The following is a 20666-nucleotide window of genomic DNA, read 5'->3' on the forward strand; positions in this document are numbered from 1 at the left end:
TATATACAGTTTACACTAGTAATTATCCACTTATGATAAGTGAAGTCAGCAGTGGTGTAAAGAAAATAATCTTACACTTAACACCAAAAAAACTAAAGAACTTATAATTGACTTCAGGAGGAAGAGAGATGTACATTTACCATTGTACATAAATGGTGAGGAGGTGGAAAGGGTGGGTAGTTTTAAATTTCTGGGCGTTTATATCTCGGAGGACCTCTCATGGACTATGAATGCTAACATGCTTGTGAAGAAGGCACAGAAGAGGCTGTACTTCCTGAGAATGCTCAGGAAGGTAAATCTATCTCAGCATCTACTTCTGTCTTACTATCGCAGCACCATTGAGAGTATCCTGACATACGGCATTCTTGCATGGTATGGGAGCAGCTCTGTAGAGGACCAAAAAGCTCCACAGGGAATCATTAAAGCTGCCCAGAATATCATTGGACTTCAGCTACCAATTCTGGATGACATCTTCGAATCTCACTGTTTGAGGAAGTTGCATAACATTCTCAGGGACTCTTCCCATCCTGCTTACAATCTTTTTGGAATGTTGCCTTCTGGCAGAAGATACAGAACATTTAAAACTCAGACCACACATTTTCTGAATAGTTTTTATCCCTGAGCTATAATTGCACTCAACAATGAACTAAAGGGCCACCATCAGTGAGCTGTTGGATAGCATTACTTGGTCTGTTGTGTGGATGTTTGGGTGGTTTAGGGATGGAAAATTGTGGTGGGTGGGAGTGTGTTTGGGGATTGTTATGTGTGTTGGACCTGGTCTTTGGGTGTTAAATGAATTTCGTTGTATGGGTATACTGTGTATACACGTACAATGACAATAAAGTTGTTGTTGTTGTTGTTGTTGTTGTTGTTGTTGTTATTATTATTATTATTATTATTATTATTATTATTATTATTATTTAGATTCCACCCAGCTATGGGCAAAAAAAGTGGGGCAGAACCATTGGAAATGGATGGTCTACTTCTGGCTTCCAATGAAATATTTTTTCTTGTTTTGGAGAAACTACTAGAATTGGGAATATTCAACATAGATGGGGGGAAAATGGAAGGGTTGTGGTGATGATAACCTGAAAGGCTATCATGGAGACAGTGAAGACTGGTTCTCTATTGTTCTGGAGAACACTGCCCTTTGGAACGAACTGCCCCCAGAAATATGCACAAGCTCTGACCTCCGAGTTTTTCGCTGTGCCCTCAAGACCCTGCTCTTCTGACAGGCAGGGCTATCTTTGTAAAGGAGTTTTAAATTCGGAGTTTTAAATTTTTGGGTTTTTAACAAATCTTGGCCGTAAATGTAATAATTTTAATAATTTTTAAATTTAATTGGGATTTGTATTGTGTTTTTTACTTGGCTGTGCACCACCCTGAGTCCTTCGGGAGAGGGGCGGTATAGAAATAAAATTATCTATCTATCTATCTATCTATCTATCTATCTATCTATCTATCTATCACGACATGAAGTAACCAATTTAAGTTCTACGAGACAGAATCAGGGGTGGGCTGCTGGGGGTTCACAGGGGTTCGAAGAACCTCTAGGTAAGATTCTGTGCAGTTTGGAAACCCCCAAATCCCATGCCTGGCTGGCCCCGCCCTGCCCACCCCTCCCAGGAGTCCCCATGCGGCCCATTTTGGATGCAGGTGAGTGCAGGGTGTGCACGGAGGCTTGGGGAGGGTGAAAAACAGGCCTGTTTCTGGCCTCCAGAGCCTGAGGGGACCGTTTTCACCCTTTTGGAGGCTCAAGGAAAGCCTTTGGAGCCTGGGGAGGGCAAAAATGCCCCCCATGGTGCAGGAGGCTAATTAGGCCATACCTACCATGGCCACACCCACCCAGCAACTGGGCAGAGAACACCTTGCTAAAAATTTTGAAGCCCACCCCTAGGCAGATCTGACTACAGATTTGTAAGCACTTACTAGGTGTCTCTGCAGCCCATCAATGGAACTAATTCCGTAAAGCAGAGATGGGCTAAAACATTTAGAGATGCTTCAGTTTTGCTTCCTGGACTTATAACAGGGCTGGATTGGATGGCCTGAGAATGGCAGGCCTGACAGATGGTATCTTTCGCACAACAGTCGACAATGAAGAAAACCCACTTCATAAGAAAAACTCAGCACACAAACGTTTCTGGCTCTAACTAGTTTTTAGACAACACTCCTGTAGCGTTAAGGCGGGCTACCATTTCAGAAATCTTCCTGCCTATTGTTAAGGACAGTGGTGAAATGCAAAAATTTTTGCTACCGGTTCTGTGGGCGTGGCTTGGTGGGTGTGGCTTGGTGGGGGGGTCATGTGACTGGGTGGGTGTGACCAACTTTTTTTTTTTACTTTTTTAAAGCATTTTTTTTTTACTACCAGTTCGCCCAAACTGGTAGTTTTTATCACTACCAGTTCTCCCGAACCGGAGTGAACCGGTAGCATTTCACCCCTGGTTAAGGACCACTGGAGAAGCTGGAAACTAATTTTTCATCCCCTGCCATGTGGATATATAGAAACCAGACATTCCATCCAAACATTCATTTTGATTAGTCACGCTTATTAAAGTACAACTGACTATCATGGGCCACCATGACCGATGAGCAGTCATACCACCTGAACAAATCAATGCAGACCAAACTCCACTTTGTGTGCAGGTACTTCGTTTCATTTAAGTGAATTACTCACTTCATTTCGTCTCTCAAGTCCAGCTGCTCTGTGGATTAGGAACAAGAGACAGAAACATGTTTTTCCCTTTCTGGTGCATTGGAATGGAAATGAAATGAAATGGAGTGCTAAGAGACAATTGCTTTTCCTTGCAATTATCAGAAGAATAGTAGTTGTTGAGGTATCCCCAGTGGACTTTAAGATACAAAAATCTTCCAAGAGAAAACCTACTTTAAAAAAATATGCTTCGAGTTCCCCAGCTGGGGGCAGAACAGGCCACTTCAGCTTGCCTTGCTACAGCCCAAACAAACATAAGAGGAAGAATATTTGATATATTTGTCCTGAAGCTATCCAGGTGGCATGTCTGGTGTTTATCCTGTTAAAGCTCTGGTAAAATTTAAAGTGATGCCTGCAATTCAGCTTCTGCACAAACTTGATTTCTGATCTAGGAGGGAAGGTGATAAGAATGACTGGGATGCCTCTCCTCCTGCTGCTCTTCCAGCTCCTGCCTCCAATTATTGCTAAGGGGATGCAAACCCTTTGTGTGTTGCCCCAACCTTACAAGATCCAGGAAAATTATTACAGGCCTGGTGATCTCATTATTGGTGGGAATTTGCACTTGGGACTCTATTGGGAACTTTACTTACATTTTAACAAAGACCCCTATCTGTTTTCTCTCTCATATTTGTAAGTTTTACCTGGAGGACAAATATCTGGGTGATTGCTCAGAAATATTTCTTCTTATGATATTTCAATTTGCGTTCCCTCAACACTGTCAAACTATTTACTAAGTCTGCACTATTAATCTTCTCATCATTCCCATCACCCATCTCCTTCCACTTATGACTGTATGACTGTAACTTTGTTGCTTGTATCCTTATGATTTATATTGATATTGTTTTCTGATTGCTTATTTGTACCCTATGACTATCATTAGGTGTTGTACTTTATGATTCTTGATGAACGTATCTTTTCTTTTATGTACACTGAGAGCATATGCACTAAGACAAATTCCTTGTGTGTCCAATCACACTTGGCCAATAAAAAATTCAATTCAATTCAATTCAAGTCAAGTCAATTCAATTCAATTCAAGTCAAGTCAAGTCAAGTCAAGTCTAGTCAAGTCTAGTCAAGTCAAGTCTAGTCTAGTCTAGTCTAGTCTAGTCTAGTCTAGTCTAGTCTAGTCTAGTCTAGTCTAGTCTAGTCTAGTCTATTTCCTGGTGGAGTTCAAATATTTGTGCTTTTCTCAATAAAACTGATTAAAGACTGATTAAGTAAGCTATTTTTTCTTTCCAAAACTCTTCATCAAGACAATGATGAGTGAGGAAGGACAACACCTTAGAAATTTTACTAGCCTAGTGAAAAAGTTGACTTACAATGTGATTTTGGACAGAAAGGGGTCATGGAAGGAAAAGAACAATACTTTTCCAGTGTGGAGTACTGCCAAAAACACCTGTTTTGGAATCAGCAGTGCTTATGAATAATGGCCCTTACAGTTGTGTCAAAATGAAAAGTTGTGGTTGTAATGTTGTTATCTTCTACAGTGCTAAACAGAATGGGAAGTTGGTGCCTTTTTCTTTTCTCCCTTTACCCTATAACTCTTTTTTCCTTTCCCCTTTTCTTAGTTTTCCACATTTTTTTTAAAAAAAATATATGGATAATCCATATTTATTATCCAAAAACTTGGATAAACTAATAAAAAATTTAAATTGGAATTCAGAAAAATATTTGCTATTTCCCACTGAAGTCTTGTGATCAGCAATGGTTGGCTGGCCTGAAGAAGCTGCTCCAAAGAGAACAAAATTGATTAGGTTACTAGAACTACAATAGGGCAGGATTGCAACCACTGAAGCAAAGTGAAGAAGTAGGGGATGATAGAGGGATATAAAACAGTCCATGATATGAATTGATGGGCTTTTCTCCATTCCCACAAAGCTATCCAAGTTTAATCAAGAACTATCTTTAAAAAAAACAACAATCCCATTGATATTTGGGACTTCTTGCCCCAAAGAAAACCCCACAAAGAAGACAAGGCAAACTTCATCAGGACACAAATGGTTTGAGGTAATGTTTCACAATGTTTCTCTCACTGTAGACCCACACCCAACAACTACCAGCAGTTCATGGCTTTGGTGTTTGCAGTGACAGAGATCAACAAGGATCTGGTTCTCCTCCCCAACATCACCTTGGGCTTCAACATGTATGACAATGCCAATTGGAACAAGAGAGTTTATTTGATCAGCCTCTTTCTCCTCTCCACATGTGACCAAATGGTTCCAGGCTATAAATGTGACCAGCGGGACACTCTCATCTCTGTCATTGGAGGTGACAACCCCAAATTCTCAATGCCAATGGCCTCCATCTTCAGCATCCTCAAGGTCCCACAGGTAAGGGGGCTTCTTCAGATACAGTTATGGAGTAGACAAGCTACAGAAGCAATACATACATAATGTAATATTTCAAGACAAATTCCTTTCTAAATATTATTCATAGAAATGTAGCTGCTCTTTCACTGCAGATTATTCCCTGTACCAGATTTATGGTTTGTTTCCTTGGATTCTGACATGTCACAAGCAGGGAAAATATGTTAATTGCTGGCTCTTCCTAAAAAAGGAAAAAGCTTGCCAGTATCTCTCAAATCGACTCATCTCGGAGTTGGTAAAATACACTATGGGGACCCCTAAAGTCACCACCAATCTTTACTTCTGTTTTTTAAAGAAAATTCTCACTTTTTTCAGCTCAGCATTGGCTTTGAGTTCATTCAGGGAGACCGAAGAGTTTATCCTTCCTCCTTCCGGATTAATCCCAAGGAATTTCCTCAATATGTGGGTTTAGTCCGGATGCTCCAGTATTTCCAGTGGAACTGGGTTGGGCTTATTGTCTCTGAAAATGAGAATGGAGAACGTTTCCTCTCAACTCTGAGGCCCATGCTCATGGAGAAGGAGATCTGTCTGGCTTTCACTCAAATGGTGAAACATGATTTTTCCCATGCGGAAGTGTTCAAATTCACTTTACATTCGAAGATATGGGCTAATGTTGAAGTTATTCTTTCTTTTGCAGAACCTGACATTGTTGAAACATTTCTTTTGACTCTGAACTTATTTGATAAAATTCCATTTCCCAAAGTTTGGATTTTAACATCCTATTGGAAACCACATACAAATCATCTTCACGATACTTGGAAAGTTTTAAAGCACTTGCATGGGTCTCTGCATTTTAGGGAGCACAGCGGTGATATCTCAGAATTCAGCCATTTCCTCCTCTCTTTAGACCCTTTGAACCCACAAGGAGATATGATCCTCCCACTCTGGTGGGAAAAGATATTTCGCTGTGAGTTCCATAAACCAGGGCACTACTATTTTATAAAATGGAAAAAATACTGTACAGGAAAAGAGGATTTACGGAATCTGCCCACCTACATGTTTCAAACAAGCATGACAGGTGAAAGCTACAATGTCTACAATGCTATTTATGCTCTGGCACATGCTTTACATGCAAAGTTTGCATCTGGATTACGACCAGTCCTGATGAGACATGGAAAGAGAATCTCCAATGTTCAGTCATGGCAGGTAATCTCTGTCACTTTGTATTCAGTCCATAGATTTTAGTTAGGAAACTTCAGATATGTATTATTTGAAATATTCATTAAATACAGTATCTGTTTGCTATCATATCAATGTACTTCAGAACATATGAATAAAAGGGGACACTAGGACAGGGATGGTAGGTTGGTGTGCTTAAGCACGCCTCTTACAGACCTCTTAGGAATGGGGTGAGGTCAACAGTAGACAGTTTGGGGAGTTTGGGGATGAAACCACAGAGTCAGGTAGTGCATTCTAGGCATTGACCTCTCTGTTACTGAAGTCGTATTTTCTGCAATCGAGTTTGGAGCAATTTACCTTAAGTTTGTATCTATTGTTTTTTCATGTATTGTTGTGCTTGAAGCTGAAGTAGTCATTGACAGGTAGGACATTGTAGCAAATAATTTTATGTACTACACTTAGGTCAGACTGAAGGCGGCATAGTTCTAAGTTGTCTAAGCCCAAAATTTCAAGTCTGGTGGCATAAGATATTCTGTTGAGAGTAGAGGAGTGGAGGACTCCTTTTGTGAAATATCTCTGGACTCGCTCAGTTGCATTAATGTCCAATATGCAGTGCGGGTTCCTGACAGATGAGCTGTATTCAAGACATGGTCTAGCAAATGTTTTGTATGCTCTGGTTAGCAGTATAATATTACCAGAGAAGAACATATCAAAACAACATTTTTAAAAAAATCTGAATTCAGTATAATGTTTGGTGTAAAAGGGACAGAGGGGTAAAAGAGAACAACTGAAAACCAGTTATTTTCAAGATCTATAGAGAAAATATCTTCATATAACATCCTAAAAGGTCTTCAAAGTTTGCCTGAGTAGCTTAGTTGTCTACTAGATTTGTTATGAATCTGTTTGATCCTCCACTTGGTGTAGAGTTTGTCTCACAGTTGTTGTCAGAGTAGTTAATGTTCCTCATTACTATAGTGGTGTGCTTCCAACATACCTTATTTAACTGTTTGGTTGGGTGGCCTGTAGTATACACTCTATCTTGTCAGACATACACCTATCTCCTAAGATGATGGCCATCACAGAATAACAGTTGAAAGGAACCTTGGAGGTTTTCTAATCCAACCCCTTCTCAAGCAGGAAATCCTATACCATTTCAGACAAATGTTTGTCCAGTCTCTTCTTAAAAGTCTCCAATGTTGGAGAACCCACAATTTCTGGAGGCAAGTTGTTCCATTGTTTAATTGTTCTAACTGACAGGAAAATTCTCCTTGGTTCTAAATTGCTTCTCTCCTTGATTAGTTTCCATCCATTTCATCTTGTCCTGCCTTCAGGTGCTTTGAAAAATAGGCTTCTGTCTCTCCTTTGTGGAAGCCCCTTAGATGTTGGTACACTGCTACCATGTCACCCCTAGCCCTTCTTTTTAGTAAATTAGACATACCAAATTTTTTTTCATATGTTTTAGCTTCCAGTCCCGTAATCATCTTTATTACACTTCTCTGCAATTTTTCTAGTGTCTCAATATCTTTTTTATATTGTGAAGACCAAAACCGAATGCAATATTCCATGGATGGTCTCTTACCAAGACATTATAAAATGGTACTAACACCTCATGTGATCTTGATTCTACCCCTCTGTTAATGAAACCTAGGAGTGAGTTGGCTTTCCTCCCGGCTCGACTACTGTAATGCTCTCTACATGGGGCTCCCCTTGAAGAACACTCGGAGGCTCCAACTGGTCCAGAATGCAGCCGTGCGGGTAATTATGGGTGCAACTCATTGCGCCCATGTAACACCTCTCCTGCGCGAGCTGCACTGGCTCCCAGTGGTCTTCCGGGTGAGATTCAAGGTATTGGTTACCACCTTTAAAGCGCTCCATGGCTCAGGACCTGGGTACTTACGAGACCGCCTTCTGCCACCGATAGCTTCCCACTGACCAGTTCACTCTCATAGAGAGGGACTCCTCAGGGTGCCTTCGGCCAAATTATGTCGGCTGGTGACACCCAGGGGGAGAGCCTTCTCTGTGGGAGCCCCTGCTCTTTGGAATGAGCTGCCCCTAGACATACGCAAGATCTCTGACCTCTGAGTTTTCCGCTGTGCTCTTAAGACCCTGCTCTTCTGACAGGCAGGGCTAGCTTCATAATTGAGTTTTAAATTCGGAGTTCTTAAATTTTTGGGGTTTTTTAGCTAATTTTGGCCTTAAATGTAATACTTTTAAGAATTTTTAAATTTAAATTGTGATATTTGTATTATGTTTTACCTGGCTGTACACTGCCCCGAGTCCCTCGGGAGAGGGGTGGTATAGAAATAAAATTATCCTCATCCTCATCCTTATCCTTTTTTGGCAGCTGTAGCACACTGTTGGCTCATATTTAACTGAATGTCCACTAGGACTCCAAGATCCCTGATTGCAATTTATTTATTTATTTATTTATTTATTTGATTTGATTTGTATGTCGCCCTATCTCCATAGGACTCAGGGTGGCTCACAACAATTAAAATCAAACCAGATACTTGGCTGAATAATTACTATTATTCAGCCAAGTATCACATATACTATATCTGTGTATTTGTCTTTTCTTGCCTAAATGTAGAACCATAACTTTTTCATCATTAAATTTCATCTTGTTAGATAGAGTCCATTGGTCAAATCTGCCAAGGTCCTTCTGAGTCCAACTTCTGGAGTGTTGACAACTCATGCCAGCTTGGTATTGTCTGCAAATTTGATGAGTTCTCATTCTATCCCCTCATCGTTGATGAAGTTATTAAATACTACTGCATACTTCCTTCTATGTAGATGTACTACCATTAAGGATTGCAGTTGAGTGCAGTTGGTCAGTCAGTTGTGAATCCATCTGGTGGTGATGCTCTCTAACCCATATTTTTCTATCTTATCAAGTAGTACATTGTGGTCTACTTTAAGTCCAAGTAAATTATATCCACAGCATTCCTCTGGTCCAGTAATTTTATCACTTTGTCAAAGAATGCAACATGATTTGTCTAGCATGATGTTTTTTTGACAAACCCATTTTGCCTTCTGGTTATGACTTTGTCTCTAGATTATTGCAGATACATTGCTTGATTATCTTTTTCAGACTCTTCCCAGGTATTTAGGTCAGACTGATACAGCTGTTGTTTCCTGGATCCATTTTTTCCTTTGTTTGAAGATCAGCCTTTTTTCAGTCTTCTTGTATTTCCACTGTGCTACAAGATTTTTGAAAGATATGGTTCAAATGTTCTAAGTTCACGTCTGCCAGTTCCTTCTGAATCTTGAGGTATAATCAACTTGATCCTGTTGATTTGAACTTGTCTAAAGTGGATAGATGTTCTCTTACCATCTTCTTGCCTATTATTGCTTATTACAATATTTTTTATAGGTTGGACTGTTTTTTCTTTTTGTGTAAAGACAGATGCAAAAAATGAGAAGCAATTCTGCCTTCTCCCTGCTGCCTATCATCTCCTTGCTGTTTTCTCTCATTAATGGACTAATCATTTCCTTGACTTTTTATTTGTTTTTTTGTTTTATTTTACACATGGAAATAATCTTTGTTTGTTATTTTGGGCTTTTGTAATTTTGAGCCTTAGCTTTCCTGATTTCAGTTTTGCAGATTCAAGCTATTTGCTGATATTCTGCCTTAGTTATATTTTTATACTTGTCCTTTTTGTCTTTCAGTTTTTAGAAAGTTCTTTGTGCAGCCATGCTGGATTTTTTTTTTGGAGATCTCTTACTTTATTTCTACATTGGAATTCTGCCAGATTAGCCTTTTATAATTTCACTTTTCAAACCTTTCCAAGCTTCTTGGCTTTTTTTCCCCTTGAGGATTCTCATCTATGGAATCTTTCTCAAACTCTCTTTAAGTTTATTGAAATCAGCTCTCTTAAATCCAAGATTCTTGTTTGACTTTGTTCTATTGTTTGTGCTTGCATGATGCTGAATTTCCGAGGTTCCTGTGACTTCAACAACGTTTATCATTTCTTCTCTGTCAGTGAGAATTAAGTCCAATATGGCTGACCTTCTAGATCCCTTCTCTACCTTTTGGGAGACAAAGTTGACTGCTAGGTTTGTGAGGCATCTATTTGATGTTCCACTAGGTGCAGAGTTTGTCTCCCTGTTTATGTCAGGGTTATTAAAGTCCCCCCATTACTATGGTGGTACGTTTCTTACATGCCTTAGTCAACTGACTGGCAAAACGTTGATCTATTTCTTCTGTTGCATGGCTGGCCTATGGCAATGTTGTTCTTTTTGCTTTTTATATTGACCTGAATGCCTTCAAGATGGTTTTCATCATTGTTCTTCTGTATTACTATAGAGATGTAGTTATTTCTTATATATGGCACAACTCCACCTCCTCATTTATTAGGTCTGTTTGTTTTAAACAATTTAAATCCCTCTAGTGGTATATTCCATTCATGGGTTTCATCCCACCAAGTTTCCTTAATGGCAACAATATTATACCTGCCCTCATAGATTTGTAATTCTAGTTCACCATGTTTATTCCACATATACTGTGCATTTGTCTATAGGCATTTGAGTCTTTTTTTTTAATTGACCCTGTGTTTGTTTTCTGTGCTTGTTTTCTAATCTGTTTTGTGTCTGAGAAGCCACCAAATGATAGAAGTCATGATGCCTTATCTCTGGCTTTCAGCCAATTATTGCAATTTCTGAAGGTCATTTTTGTTTCAGATTCTTCCATATTTGATGAATGTCCAGTTCAACAACAGTGTTGGAGAGGAAATCTCCTTCTCAGAAAAAGGACTGGGATCTGCTCGTTATGACCTTTTCAATTGGGTTCACCTCCCCAATCAATCAGTTGTCCTTCTGAAAGTTGGGCAAATAAATCCTGAGGCTCCGCCAGGCCAGGATGTCACCATTCACTCTAATGCAATTATCTGGCCTACAAAGGTGAGCTGAAAGATTCATTCTGTCCTGGGGATGAAGAATATCCTAACTGGAAAACAGAACTCTTGAATCAGGAAACATGACAGCATAATTTTGGGCAAAATGCTTAAGATCTTACTTATAACAAATCCATAAACATTTAGAACATAGAACAACAGTCCCTAGTATGTTTTATGTCTGCTCCTAATATAAGCCCTAGCCCCAAAATAAGACCTACTTAAGAACCTGTGCCATGACCACAAGTCGACACAGGGGAATGGAGCTGCCCCATGTGCCCAGCACCAGTTTACCTCAGGGCTCCTGCAGCCAGGCCATCCATGCCCTGACACCTGCCTTGTGGCCATGTACAGCAGGAGCCCATGTCACTGCCAGCCCACTTCTTCTGTTTGCTCACAGCCACAATGGAGTAGGAAGCTGAGCAGTGAGCTGGCACTGTGGCCACGGGGTGATGCAGATGTTGGGACATGGATGGCCAGACTGTGGGGGCCCTGTGGGGTAGACTGATGTAGGACATGTGGGGTAGCTCCATAGAGGTGGCACTGATGTTCCACACGGCCTCCTGCCCCACCATGAACAAGCAGAAGTGGGCCTCCCATACATGGGGAAAAAATAAGACACCCCTTGAAAATAAGCCTTAGTGCTTATTTTGGGGGCCGAAAGAAAATAAGAGTACCTGAGGGTAGGATAAGAGGCAATGGGTATAAACTAATCAAGGAGACAAGCAACTTAGAACTAAGAAGAAACTTCCTGACAGTTAGAACAATTAATCAGTGGAAAAACTTGCCTCCAGAAGGAGTAAATGCTCCAACACTAGAAGTTTTTAAGAAGATGTTGGATAACCATTTGTCTGAAGTGGTGTAGGTTTTCCTGCCTACACAGGGGGTTTGACTGGAAGACCTCCAAAGTCCTTTCCAACTCTGTTATTCTATTTCTATTTCTAAGACCCAGTCTTATGGTTTCTGATAGACCCTGGTGAATCATCTCCTGAAGATGGACACAGAATGTGGAAGTGGATAAATGAAGCATATCCATTGTTTCAGTCATCTCAAGCATTTCTCTTTTCTCTTTTAGAAGGGGCCCTTTGCCAGGTGTGGCCTGAAGAGGTGCAAGGCAGGAGAGAGGAAAAGTGTCCCAGAGGGCGAGCAGGTTTGCTGCTATCTATGTACCCCTTGTCCAGATAGTAGCATTTCTGACCTGACAGGTAGACTATATTTCAACTATAGACTTTCCAGGATCAGTGAACCGTTCTATAAATCAAAATACTGATATATACATTTTTAAATCATTGTTTGTAGAATTGATATACTTCTACCTTTCAGAGTACAATTAATGGATATTCCCTGTAAATAACTTCTTTCATTTTTCAGAATACTTGGTGCACAATTCTATATCCTTCTCCTTGTAACCAATTTCTTTATAAATCATTTTGGATCAGGAAAAGAGAGCATTCCCTCCCGTGATATTCAATGCATCTTTTTATGTCTTTGTTGTGACTCCAACCCCCGAGCCTAACAGAGGAAGAGGACTCAGAAGGTGAAGGGAGGATTTGGCAAGGCCTCCCTCTCCAGGACCCTCCTCTCTGGCAATGCCTCAGGTTTCCTCCAAAGACCAAGAGATATGCCAGGAGCAAGGCACTTCAGAGAAGCCACAGATAGAGAGCGAGGGGGATGAGTTTTGGCTGGATCCCAGACAGTATCGGAAGGATAAGTGCGCACAGCAGAGAAAGAGGCGTGGGCAGGCCAGAGATTGAGCTGAGTCACTGGACCACACCCCACAAGGGATAAAAGGGGGTGTGTCGGCTATTCAGGCCTTGTGACGGACAAATTGAAAAGCTCGGAAGTCATATCGTGTTTCTAGAACCTTGTTAGAATCTCTTTTTGGATTTCTTCGGACTGGACTTTGACAATTCTTTGCTTTGTGGAATTAATTTGGTATATCGGACTGAGGAGAAAAAACCTCCGTTAGTGAGTAAAATCTCTTGGCAGGCAATTCATGGGTCGCTGCCAAGTCTGTTATCTTAAAGGAATTCCTGACTGTTTGATTCATTAACTCCTGGCTGTCTGTTTGTGTGTGTGTGTGCGTGCATGCGACGGGGACAGAACAGTCTTCCTCTGTTGTATTGTGGACATTCTCAGCACATGACACATGAAAAGATAATGTACACACACACACACACACACACACACACACACACACACACAAGAGAAAGATTTCTGGCTGAGAGATATATCAATCTTTTTGTAGTTCCATTATGAAGTGGGGGGGGAATTCTGACACTGAAAGTTAGAATAGTATGAAAGAAAGAAGATTAAAGGTCAAAAAGACTATAGTAGTGTTCTTAAAAAATGATTGACATTATTTAAAGATTGGAAATTTTTGGATTTGGTGGATCTGTTGTTCTGGTTGCTGAATAAATTTAAATTGGAAATTAAAAATGGCTTCAAAACAAATAAAGACTGTTTTTAAAAGTGCTGGGAGCTCGCCAGCTCAAAGGTCCAAATTGCAATCCCTCACTGCTCCAATGGAACCACCAATATTAACGCTTGAAATGTTGCAGGAAGCCCTTAAAACACAAGCCTCTGTTACAGAAAAAAAAATTACTTCGGTGTTTGAGGATAAAATGTGAGATGTTGCTGATGAGATGGCTGAAATTAAACAGTTTATTCCAATCTTTAAAGAAAATAAAAGAGGCAATTAACTTACTGCGAGGGCAATTTAATATGTTAATGGCAGATCAGGTTGCAACTAACTTGCAATATGCTAAACACAATATTTTTTGCAATGCTAACAAACCAGGGAGATGGTTAGCATATCTGTTAAGGAAAAAACAAAAGTCACAGACTATAGAGAAAATAGAATATAACCATACCCAGCCAAAAAATTATAGGCCTATATCACTTTTAAATACAGATTACAAGATTTTTGCTAAAATACTAGCAAATAGGTTAATGACAGTCATGCAACAAATGATACACAAGGATCAAACTGGTTTTATAAATGGTAGACAAATGAAGAGCAATGTAAGGCAAGTTGTTAACCTATTAGAGTATTTGGGGAAGAACAACCAAATCCCTGCGGTGCTAATATTTCTTGATGTGGAGAAAGCATTTGATTGACTGAATTGGCATTTCTTATTGAAAATAATAGAAAAGATGCAGTTTGGAGAATATTTTAAACAATCTATTAAGGCAATATATCACAAACAAACAGCGCAAATAATAATTAATGGTAGTTTAACAGATACTTTTAACATAGAAAAAGGAACAAGACAAGGATGTCCCTTGTCTCCATTATTGTTTATTTTGACTTTGGAATTTTTGTTGAGTAAGATAAGTGGGTCGGATAAAATAAATGGAATTAAAATTAAGCAATATGACTACAGATTACGAGCATTCGCAGACGACGTGGTTGTTACTTTAACCCAACCATTACAGTCGGTTGTAGATTTAATCGATATAATTAATCAATATGGACAAGTATCTGGATTTAAAATAAATGCAGGGAAAACGAAGATAACTAAAAACATGACTATAAATCACAAAGATGAATTAGAAAGACTAACAGGATTTGAGATAGTAAAAAAAGTTAAGTATTTAGGGGTTTATATCATGACATCAAATGCGAAATTATTTAAGCATAATTATGATCCATTGTGGCAAAAAATACAGAGAGAGTTGGAAAATTGAAAAAAACTACAATTATCTTTGTTGGGAAGAATAGCAGCAGTAAAAATGAATGTTTTGCCTAAGTTTTTATTTCTTTTTCAAATGATACCAATACTTAAAAAAGATGAAAATTTGAAGATATGGCAGAAGGATATTAATAATTTTGTTTGGGCAGGAAAGAGACCGAGAATAAAGCAAAAAATAATGCAGGATATACATGAAAGAGGAGGTCTCAAAATGCCCAATTTAAGATTATATTATGAGGCAGCTGCTCCATCAGCAATTAGTGACTGGATGAATTCAACAGAAGAAAGAATATTGAATATTGAGGGATATGATTTGGTCTATGGTTGGCATGCTTATTTATTATATGATAAGAAATAGGATAAGACTTTTAAAAGTCACATATTAAGGAATGCTTTATTGCGTGTCTGGAAAAAGTATCAGTATAAATTAAACGATAAGTTACCAATGTGGGCAATACCCAGACACGCGATAGAGAATATAAGTGTAGAGCAAAAACAAGATGTGACTACTTATAAGGAGCTTCTTAATAAGGAAAGAGGTATACTACAACTAAAATCTTTGAATCAATTAAGAGAAGAAAGGATAATTCAAACATGGTTTCAGTATGGACAGTTGCAAGCTAGATGGAGAGAAGATTAGAAAGTTGGTATCTTGCAAAATGAAGAGAATTTGGTAAAACAAATTAGAGACCAAAGTCAAATGCATATAAAAAGGTTGTATAATGCATTAGTAGAAATAGATTCAGAAACAGAGCTAGTTAAGGACTGTATGATAAAATGGGCACAGAATATTGAAGAACCAATAATGATGGAAATGTGGGAAAAAATATGGGTTAGAAATGTAAAGTTTATGCAAACCCAAAACTTAAGAGAGAATTTTTATAAAATGTTTTATAGATGGCATCTAGATCCTAAAAAGCTAGCCTGTATGTATCCAAGTTTGCAACCTAAGTGTTGGAGATGCAAATGTGATGATGCTACGTATTATCATACATGGTGGACATGTAAAAAAAAAATAAGGCATTTTGGATAAAAATATGGTGGATTAACCCAAACATTCTCAAGAAGAAGATAAAATTTACTCCACAGTTCTTTCTGTTGGGTATAATTACAGATTGTACGGATATAGAGACTAAATTGATTTTAAATTTAATAACAGCAGCCAGACTTCTGGTGGCGCAGTATTGGAAGAAGGAAGACTTACCTACTATTGAAGAATGGATGTTAAAAATAGTGAATTTAGCAGAGATGGCAAAAATTTTGGCATACTTGAAGGACCATTCAAATGAAAGATATATATCGGAATGGAGAAGATGGATTGACTATATTCAAAACAAATATCGGACTAAAAAGTTTCAAATAGCCTATGAATGAAACCAAAATTTTCTTTTTGAATTATGTTTTCTTAGAAGAAAGGGGAATTAAAGAGCAAGAGGGAGTTTGGACATTACAGAAAGTTAGCATATTTTAGTTTATGTTTGTTAAATATTATACCCTGTATTTGCTCTGGGAAGTCCGGGGTGGGGGTGGGGGGAGGGGGGATGGAGGGAGAGGGGGGATGAGGGATGGGGGGGTGGAGGAGGGATGGGGAGGAGGAGGGATGGGAAAAATTGTTGTAATACTTGATAAAACTTTTTAATTTAAAAAAAAAAAGAAAGTTAGAATAGTCATGGAAGTGTCCAGTAAATAATCAGGACCTTTTCCCACAACAAATTGACCAGGCCAGGTAGAGATGAATAGATCCATGTCCCTGGCAAATTATCCATGGATCATTAATAATGAAGGATTGGCCTTTTTGGATCTACCATGAAATCCACAGTGGTTCATTCGATCAGTTCCTGTGGGGGCTGGCCATAAGACAAAGAGGACAGTCTTGTTATCCCTGAAGATGAGACAATGCTAATTACCGATGACTTACATAAAGACTCTTGATTTCAGATGCAGCTGAATGTGATCCTTGCCCAGAAGACCGATACCCCAACAAGGATAAGGTCCACTGCATTGCCAAGAAATTCCACTTCCTTGCCTATCAAGACACCCTGGGCTATGTTTTAGCTTCTTTAGTTCTTTTCTGTTCTCTGATCACTGTTGCTATCCTGATGATTTTCCATAAACATCACAACACACCAATTGTCAAGGCCAACAACCGAGATCTCACCTACATCCTCCTGGTCTCCCTCCTGCTCTGCTTCCTCTGCTCCTTCTTCTTCATCGGTCGACCCAGGAAGTTCACTTGTCTCTTTCGACAAACTGCCTTTGCCGTTCTCTTTTCCCTTGCGGTTTCCTCTGTCTTGGCAAAAACTGTCATGGTGGTTCTGGCCTTCATGGCCACCAAGCCAGGGAACCGGACAAGGAAATTCTTAGGAAAACCACTGACCTACTCCATTGTCTTAGCCTGTCCCCTGATCCAAGCAGTTTTGTGTGTCACGTGGCTGGCAACTTCTCCCCCATTTCTCAACATGGATTTCCATTCTTTGGCAGGAGAGGCCATCATAGAATGTAAGGAAGGTTCAATTTTAATGTTTTACACTGTCCTTGCCTACCTTGGTTTCCTGGCTGTTGTCAGTTTTACTGTAGCCTTTTTGGCTAGAAAATTGCCCGACAGCTTTAATGAAGCCAAGTTCATTACTTTTAGCATGCTGGTCTTTTGCAGTGTTTGGATCTCCTTCCTCCCCACCTACCTGAGCACCAAAGGGAAGTCCATGGTGGCTGTGGAGATCTTCTCCATCTTGGCCTCTGGGGCTGGTCTCTTGGCTTGTATCTTTTTCCCCAAATGCTTCATTATCCTATTGAGGCCCCATCTGAATCGTAAAGAGACTATCATGAGGCAGAAGAATTGCTGATTTAGCTGGAGATTGGGCACTGTGATTTTGGGATATTTTTGTATTCAATCTGATTTCTAAAATAAATCATGAAATGCAAGGAAATGTTGTCCATTAAATAATTGGAAATAACATTATATGACTAATCACAAAATATTTGTTAATCAGTAACAATCACCAATCTTTTTATTCTTCATTCTTTCTTGTTGTACCCAGTGAGACCCCAGTAATCTAGATAGAAGTAGACTTTTGAAATCACATGTGTGTATTAGCTCCCAACAGGACAGTTCCTCACTTCATTTATTTTAATCCAGAGAGTCTTTAAAGTTTGGCCGGTTGTGTTCATTATCCATGTTGATAAGCATGTCCTCTAAGGATGTTCTGAATAAGACACTGGAATGAATGAATAAATGAATGAATGAATGAATGAATGAATGCAGATGGGATACAAGTTGGTGGAAAGGGAAACGGTAGAACTGCCTGGAAACTTAACTGAATGTTAGAAAACAAAACATTTATATTTTGCCTATTTCAGCAAGAGAAAATCAAAATTATTTTATTTTGTATTTTATTTTCTTGTACACACTGTTTTTCAAAAATCACTCCCCTTATAAATTTTGTCATGTAATTTACATAACAAATTATCTTTGGACTTTGGAATTGCACACCGAGACATGCATACACATAAAGACACACTGTATATGTGGCATTCTATATTTCTATTCTGTGTATATTCTCCCCTTCCTTTGAATACATCATGTTCACCAGGGGTGGGTTCTACTTATCTTTACTACCGGTTCGCAATGGAACCATGCACATGCACAGAAGCTTTCTAACAACATCCGGGTCAGTGGGTGGAGCCTCTTGCCGGTTTTACTACCAGTTCTTTACTACTGATGTTCACCCTGTTTGTTCCTGAAACTTTGAGCATTAGAATATAAGTATTTGAGTCCTTTATGGCTGATCCTGCCTATGCTTCCTGTGTCTCCTATTTTATACCAGGGTTTTACTTCCTTCTCATCACTTTCTACCTCATTGTATGATTGGGTGTCTTGGAGTTTGTGCATGGAATTAAGTCCTAAAGATCCTAAAAAATTATCATCTTCCATTTCATTTTTAGTTTAGAGACCTCCTGATCAATTGAGGCAGTTGCTTTCTGAATACATTTTGCCCGGTTCTTGTGAGGTGCAGCCCATCCTTTTCCAAAAGCCCCTCATGTACTTAATGTAGACCTCTTTTCACTTTCCTGAAGCTCAGGGGAGACTAACCTTACTGCATCTCTGTTTGGAGATAGAGGCCACTGAAATTGTGTATCTCTTATGTGGCAAAAAAAAAAATCAGTTCTCTGTTTTGTGCAATCAATTAAATCAAACTGAGATATAGAGACATAATGCCACAGGCTCTTATCTTAGTACAATAGTCCCATGGATATGCAGTTGATTTTTTAAAAAACTTTTGGTGTCTGGCATTTTGCTTCCACCTCTTGATTTATGGGAGATGATTTTTTCCCAGCCCAACTTTTTATTGTTTTATTCCTCACTTTGGGTTTCTGAAGGAAAACTGGCAAAAGAAGTAAGTTGAAATCCCTTACTTACAGTAAGTCAAATTCCCTGACCAAAGAATATGCATGCTTCTTCTCCACTGCCTTTCTTAAATGTATAAATATGACCGTTTCCTTTAGTTGGGTGGGATCTCTAAATATTTGGACGGAGTCCTTCCAGCACCTCCCGTTTAATAAACACTTGATTATTTGCTGTTTGATTACACACTGTGCATCTATTCTTGTTAAACCACCTGGTCAAGAGGTTTATGATGAGTGGTGGCATCTTTCCCACAACAGTCAACAATGAAGAATGCCCACTTCACAAGAAAAATGCACCAGACAAACATTTCTGACTCTAACTACTTTTTTACAGGAGATAACACTCCTGTAGAGTTTAACTAAGTCCCTAGGGGGAGAGCCTTCTCTGTGGGGGCACCTACCATCTGGAATGAGCTCCCCCCGGAGATACGGAGGATCCCGGATCTGCGCTCCTTCCGCCGTGCTGTGAAGACCTTTTTGTTCCATCAAGCGGGCTTGGCCTGATCTCTTCCCTTTTTAAATATGTAAATTTTAATCTGTTTTTAAATTATTGGGGTATTTTAATTTGTCTGGGCCAAAAAGTTTAATTTGATTTTATCGGGTTTTTAAATTTTGTGTATTTATGTATTTTATTATTGGCTGTTCACCGCCCTGAGTCCTTCGGGAGTAGGGCGGTATACAAATCAAATAAAAGATAAAAGAAAGATAAAGAAACCTTCCTGCTTCTTGTTAAGAACTATGTGAGGAGTTGGGAATTAACTTTACTTCCCCTGCCATGTGGGGATAGATAAACCAGCTTTTCCATCCAAACATTAGTTTGATTACTCACCATGTGGCACCATGACCCATTAGCACTCATACTACCTGAATACACTATGGAACAGGCCAAACTCCTCCTTGTGTGCAGGTGTTCATTTTCAGGTAGGTCAAATGCCAAAGTTCCCCTTGACTCTGAAGTCCACCTGCTCTGTGGATTAGCAACAAGAGACACACATAAATGTTTTTCCCTTTCTGGAGCACAAAAAAAAAAATGGAGTGATAAGTGGGTGGGACAATTGCTTTCCCCTGTAATTATCAGAAGAATAGTAATTGTTGATGTATCCCCAGTGGATTTTAAGATACAAAAATCTTCCGAGAGAAAACCTGCTTTAAAAAATATGCTTGGAGTTCTCCAGCTGGGGGCAGAACAGGCCACTTCAGCTTGCCTTGCCACAGCCCAAACAAAGGTAAGAGAAAGCATATTTGATATATTTGTCCTGAAGCTATCCAGGTGGCATCTCCTGTGTTTATCCTGTTAAAGCTCTGGTAAAATTTAAAGTGATGCCTGCAATTCAGCTTCTGCACAAACTTGATTTCTGATCTAGGAAGGAAGGTGATAAGAATGACTGGGATGCCTCTCCTCCTGCTGCTCTTCTGGCTCCTGCCTCCAATTATTGCTAAGGGGATGCAAACTCTTTGTGTGTTGCCCCAACCTTACAAG

The 20666-nt window shown here is 39.4% G+C and overlaps 1 protein-coding gene across 1 annotated transcript; it reads left to right on the forward strand.

Moving 5' to 3' along the window:
- The first annotated feature begins 2578 nt into the window (after nucleotides 1-2578).
- Nucleotides 2579-17625, forward strand: LOC139313312 (vomeronasal type-2 receptor 26-like). Its single transcript, XM_070938865.1, has 5 exons — nucleotides 2579-2643; nucleotides 4749-5040; nucleotides 5392-5622; nucleotides 12163-12292; nucleotides 16721-17625. The coding sequence occupies exons 1-5, from the start codon at nucleotides 2579-2581 to the stop codon at nucleotides 17623-17625; spliced, it is 1623 nt and encodes a 540-aa protein (XP_070794966.1).
- The last annotated feature ends 3041 nt before the right edge of the window (nucleotides 17626-20666 follow it).

The sequence above is a fragment of the Pituophis catenifer genome, unplaced genomic scaffold (assembly GCF_029215685.1).
Source record: "Pituophis catenifer annectens isolate HBS135680 unplaced genomic scaffold, rPitCat1.0.hap2 SCAF_1, whole genome shotgun sequence".
Classification (NCBI taxonomy): Eukaryota; Metazoa; Chordata; class Lepidosauria; order Squamata; family Colubridae; genus Pituophis; species Pituophis catenifer.